At 34.3% G+C, this 6,411-nt stretch overlaps 1 gene segment (V, D, J or C); it reads right to left on the bottom strand.

Annotated features, from left to right (window-relative positions):
• Positions 1-4,441, bottom strand: part of LOC107583068 (Ig mu chain C region-like) — an 11,219-nt gene extending 6,778 nt beyond the window's left edge. Inside the window, 2 exon segments of the C gene segment in view lie at positions 633-724; positions 4,260-4,441. Of these exon segments, the coding sequence occupies positions 633-724; positions 4,260-4,441 (274 nt within the window).
• Between the last annotated feature and the right edge of the window lie 1,970 nt (positions 4,442-6,411).

Below are 6,411 nucleotides of genomic sequence, written 5' to 3'. Positions count from 1 at the left end.
AAAATGACATTGAAGATATGAAAACGAAATATTGAGAAAAAAAAAGCGGTAAATCACATACTAACTATATCACAGCGCTACATTAGTTTATATCAGTTGTACATAAGCCTAGTTCTGTTGAATATAAAAGGTTCTGCCTGACCATAATTAGTCTAGCGAGGCTAGGACCGAAATAAAGAAAACATTTACACATTGAGTGTTCTACTTCTACAGTAATAAATAATTTTATAGGCTAACTGTAGGACAGCTATTTGTCAAAATGAAAATAGACTGTCAGTAATTTATTAAGCACCCTCATATTTTTCTGCATTGATATAGATTCGCATTGCCTACTTGATGCGCGTTTACATTACTCTATAAAGTTCAAAGGTTTAAAAGATGAAACCCAGATAAGGTGTTTAAAGATTTAACCAAATTTAATACAGACAGTCTAAATTAATGCAACATCAAAATAATCCAAGGCAGTTTCTAAAAAACATTAGGCCTAGAGATACCGACATGACAGGATAATCTAACATTAATATAAAGCACGTTTTGTTTGCAGACTAGTAGCTACGGTATGTGTTTTTATTTTTTTAATTGCAAGTATATAAGCTACAAAATTTTAGAAGTAAAAGAAGTAAAGAACTTACTTGTGACGATCACTTGTGTGCCTTTACCCCAGTAGTCAAAAGCATCACAGTGCGACCTTATACATTCTCTGATGTGCGAAAACCTTGACGTTCTGAATTGAAGAGCACTTTAAGAGCTGGACATGTTATTTCTAGTATTTCTCACGCACTCACGCAAATTCAGAAGTAGTTACATTTTTCAAATACTAATTATATCTGTCGAGGATAAATGCATGTGCATAAATGACATAAAAAGTAAAATTTTACGTGTGTAAAATGTTTTATTATTCAGCTATTTTATTACTAACAATTTAATCAAAATGTTTCATTTCCCTCTATTAATCTCAATCTAAAAAAATAGTGCAACCTTGGAACCATGAAACCATGTGAAAAGCTTAAACAACACTGGGGAAATAGTGCGTATTTTAATTGTTAACTTTGAAAAATAAATGTGCTAAATTATAGGTGTTTTCATAAGAAAACAGAACAAACGTCGCCACACCAAAGTTCCAAAGAAAAAAAAGGAAAATTGAATACGTTTTTGAACGTTGAACGTTTTTGAAAAAAAATGTCTCCTTTGTGCACCCTTGAGTATTTTGCCAGTTATGTGCGTGCTTTTGTTCTGTTTTTGCTGTTTGCTGTAAAAATAGCCTATTTCCATATTTTGACGGGTAGGTCTTAATGATTAAGGTTGTGATGCTTTAGCGTAAAAACGCATAGCCTATTGGATTATAGTCAGTGGCTATTTTTGACGCAGGCCTATAGATTAGACAGTTTATAATAAATTGTTTTTTCAATCAGGAGAATTTTAACTGCTGGTGCTGAGGGGAGGTTGGTACATTATTGACAGAGGAGCTGTTCCATTAGCATACTATTAAATATGAGCAAAACAGGTCTTGACCCCTCGATTTTAATAGGCTGTTTTATTATTCAGCTATTTTATTACTAACAATTTAATCAAAATGTTTCATTTGTGACTAATGAAATTAAACATGCACATAGCTTTTTTTATGTGTAGATTTATATGAATAGCTAATTTATTAATGCAGCCTGTATGTGATTGCCATACAAATGTTTTAGGAGTATTTCTGGGGGTTGCTGAAGCAACTGTTAGGTCAATTAAGTCCACTGTATTTTGCTTCATCAGTGTGTGTATACTAGCCTGTGTTTCGTGTGGTTTCACTCTTTCAGATGAAGTTCCCAAAGCACCAAATGTGTTTGTGATGTCTCCGTGTGAATCCTCACCTGGTTCCCTACTTGTTGGCTGTTTGGCCACTGGGTTCTCACCCGCTGAATCTGTCAATTTCAAATGGATGGATCAGCGCGGAAATTCTTTGACTAATTTCATCCAGTACCCCACAGTAGGAACTGGAAACAAGAGGTTGAAAGTCAGCCATATAACTATTAATGAAGCAGAATGGAATCAAAGTAAAATTATCTGTGAAGCAGGACACCCATCAGGAAAAGTCACAGAAACATTCACAACGTAAAATGTTACTTTTTATGTCATTTATGCACATGCATTTATCCTCGACAGATATAATTAGTATTAAAATGTATTTTAAAAGTATTTTACAAAAAAAAAAATGTGTATATAAAAAATATATATATAACTAGTCGCTGGCATCTTGAATCTAATTTGTGCAGCTCTTACACTAGAGAAATACAAAATGATATCCGAATGAGTTGTTAATTAGTAAAAAAAAAAAAAAATTAAGTAATCAAGTAAATCTTGTTTCAGGGATTTTTAGAACATTTGAGTTGAAAAATAAGACAAGATTTTAAGATTAATATATTTTGTGCGTGTGATTAGCCTCCTTAAGATTAGTATTTTACACACACACACACAAAACACACACACACACACACAGGTTTTCATATTTTATGGGGACATTCCATAGGCGTAATGGTCTTTATACTGTAAAAAACTGTACTTTCTATCCCCTTACTTTAACCCTACCCTGGAACCTACCCATCACACAAAACGTCTCTATTATTTATAGGCTTGTTTCCTCATGGGGACCAAAAATAGATAGATCAATCAATGATGAACTATGGCCTGGGGGGCAGTATACAATTAGGGCCTCTGACTGAAGGAGATGTCAAGCTGAGGCCCACCCCGACACCCAGAAGCAGGGCAATGCAAGTGTAAAATTGAAATGAATAAATAATATAATACAAAATAAATATAGTAAATGATCAATTAAAAATCAAATATGCATACAAAAACACAATTAGTTACAAAATAAATAAAAAATGAGTGTCATTGATGACTAATTCGCTGGTTGAGATGTACAATTAATGCAATAAAAGAAAAGCATCCCATGAGCAAATTGACTGTAGCCCATTTTATTATTTATTGCACTCTAAAAAAATGCTGGGTAATTTTTTTTTTACCCAAATGCTGGTTTCAGCCAGTTGTATTGGGTTATTTTTAATATTTTTACCCAGGTGCTGGTTTTTCTGTAATTCAGTGGTAACTTTTACTGACAATACAAATGATGAACCCCCTCACACACCTGTGCACTCAGTGTAACCCAATGGGTGATCGCTGCCAAACCGGTTAAAACAGGATTTATTTGTCAATGGTCATTCCTTGTTCTGTTCTGAGAGAAAACTCAATAAAAATGATCACATACACATTAACAATAACTTAAATACTGTTACAAAAAAAAAAAAAATATATATATATATATTAATAATAATAAATAAAAAAACAGAATAGGAATGACATTACAATGAGATTAAAAAAAACAATCACATACAAGGAAAGCATCTAAAAGCATGCATTTTATTTAAATACCTCTGTATAATATTTCAGAAATCGTAGGGATTTTTTTAATTCTTTATAAGATGAAGAGATTTTAGAAGTGAGTTTAATTCAATTTTAAAAAGGGGATAGGATGGGAAACTAATTGCAAATTTTTGTTTGTGAATGAAAAATTTACCAAATAAAATTAAATAATTTGTAATATGTTCCAGGTGTTTATTTTTAGTGTTATTATAATAAAAAATAATGTCTTTTAAACTAAACGAATGTACAATATTGGCAAAGTCAAATATATGAGAACCTAGGTCAGACCAGAATTGCTTGGATATAGGGCATCAGTGGTGTAGCGTCTGGGTATTCAGGGTATGCAGGTGCATAAGGGCCCGGGCATATTGGGGGTCCGCATAGCCGAGGGGGAACTGTTAATTGAAACGAGGGAACGAATACAGCCCGGCCCTTGTCCGACAGCTTATCAGAATTCTCGGCCTGAGTCCGACACGAGCCTGTGTCTTTTTTTCTCTCTCTCTTCCCCATTACACAGTTGCTGTTTCAGCAAATAGGCTAGTCCAGTTTTTTTTTTATTTTTATGTCAAAGTGGTTATATTACTTTTCATTTCTATATTAAATTAATTTAGAAATATGTGTGGAACATTTCATGTTTGTTAAATTCAAGTTTGTTTTTTTTAAGTAACGGCCAAGCGGCCAGTGGCAGACTGAGTTGAGCATTTTTTTCTTAAGAGTGGAAACTTAAAATGCGCCAAATTTTTGCTCATAAAGGGAAGAGTAATACATCATTCGGAACTGTAAAGGGTCTACTTTTATTTGTGTGCACTCACAATATCAACAAAACCTTGTGCTTTTGTAAAATAAAAACAAACAGGATGCGCTTTCTGTCGTCTTGCATGGTCTTGAGGGAGCAGGAGCGCTTTACAATGATGAATCGAAAGATAGCAAAAATAATCTGGGCCAGATCTGGCCCAGACCCATCGGAAGTTCTGGTCCAGATCCGCGCAACAGACTCGGGCTGGTGTCTTTTGGCACAAAGGGCCAATACCGGCATGGATCCTTTTTCCGGATCTGGACCAGAACGCTTATGTATATGTATATGTATATATGTATATGTATATGTATATGTATTCGGACAGATTACCATCATTCTGGTTTAAATACCGGGACCTAAATACGAGGAAGCTGCTGGTAGGATAAGTGAGAGTTTTAACAACGCACTCTTGCGCTCTGTGTCTTCATACTTGGGGATTTTAATAACTGCGAACTTTCCAGTCATTTACCAACGCTACAACAATAGACTGTCCCACACGGCTTTCGCGGACTCTGGATCAGTGTTATGGTAATATACCGAATGCTTATAAGGCAGTGCCCCGCCCACCACTGGGTAAGTCAGACCATAACGTTATTCATCAGCTGCCCACATACAAAGCTCAACTCAAACAAGAGAAGCCTACTGTAAGAGAAGTGACGCTGTGGTCTGAGGTCTGTAAAGAGAGATTGAGAGACTGTTTTGATGATACGAACTGGGACATTTTCTTTGATAACTGTGTAAGCGCAAATGAGTTAACAGAAACAATAAGATCTTACATTATTTTCTGTGAGAATAATGTTGTACCAAACAAAACTGTTAAAATATACCCTAATAACAAGGTTTGGGTTTCACATGAAATGAAGAAATGTCTAAGTGAGAAAAGGGCTACTTTTGCTCAAGGTAATATGGTGCTCTTTAAAGACAAAAGACGAGTTTTCGAAAAGTCGAAAGTCGAGTTTTCCCAGGAGCGAAGTTATATGTGTGCAATACACAGGCTTTGTCCTGTAGTAGTGTTTCATTTCTTCGTTTAAAATAACTGAGTTGGTCTTTATTGTTGCTGTGTTTTCATTAAAAAACAAAGATGAACCACAAACTAAGCCTTCGTTTTAAATAAGGAAAACCTTATTTATCTGGGTTACAACGCAAGTAGCTATAGGCTTCATCAATTTGTTAATAACAGTTAGAGGTTTAATAAATGCGAATTTGCCATTGTACTACTTTATGACTGATCTGTTTTAATAACAATGAACCACAAACTACGATCGTTTTAAAGGGGGAAATCCATTGTATTTGCGTTACAAATTTTATAAACAAAATTGTCATTTTGTTAATAAAACTTCAGTTTAATATGTGAATTTCTTAATGATACTACTTCATTGTGGGCCTATGTTTTTTGTATTATTATTAATAATAACTATTAACTATTTTATTGTTGATGTAACGTTTTTTTTAAATTGTATTATATATTGAATCAACCTTAAGCATTAGTTTTGATCCACGAAAAGATAACGTTAAAGATCAAGATGCGAGAATGCGACATAGTTGCTGCTGAGGTAAATGGACTCTCGCTCTTTCTCTGTTTCTTTGTAATAGCTGTAGACATGCTCGTTAATTCTTAATTTGGGTACAGACGTGTTAGGGGGGAAAATATGATCAAAAAGTCATGGCAACATATGTTTTAGTTTTTTAATCAGTATATGATAAAAGTTTTAAACAACGTATAGGCTACACAGTCAAATTGATTTTGACTTAAAGGGCTTCTTAGAGTAGCCTACCATACTGACTGGATAATCAGGAAGAATTGTTAGAATTAGAATAAATTATTGTTAGAATTAATACTACTAGCCTAAAACAAAATAAGATTAATGCGTTTGCCTACTGCTGGTTGGCTGCCCACTAGGCATAGGCTCCAGGTCTGCTTCCTTATCGCCAGCTCAAGGCTCGGTCTCTTTTTTTTTTTGGGCTTCGCGAAAAAATCAGAAATGCGTTTTTGCGCCATGTTGACTGGTGTATTTTTAAATCTTCAATGACGGATGTGGACGTGGTGACGTCACGCGACAATTGTTGCTTATTGTCGTTAAGCTTTTTTCCCCTATGATTTTAATGAATATTCAAATTAATCAAATTAGGTTAATTTATTTTTTGTTACAAAATTTAAATGTATTTATTTTTAACACCGCACCCCCATTTTTTCTTTAGCTCCGAGCCAG

This window comes from Sinocyclocheilus grahami, unplaced genomic scaffold (genome assembly GCF_001515645.1).
Source record: "Sinocyclocheilus grahami isolate Dianchi unplaced genomic scaffold, SAMN03320097.WGS_v1.1 scaffold49.1, whole genome shotgun sequence".
Classification (NCBI taxonomy): Eukaryota; Metazoa; Chordata; class Actinopteri; order Cypriniformes; family Cyprinidae; genus Sinocyclocheilus; species Sinocyclocheilus grahami.
Note: the sequence above shows the minus strand (reverse complement) of the source record. Positions and strands in the feature narration are given on the sequence as shown.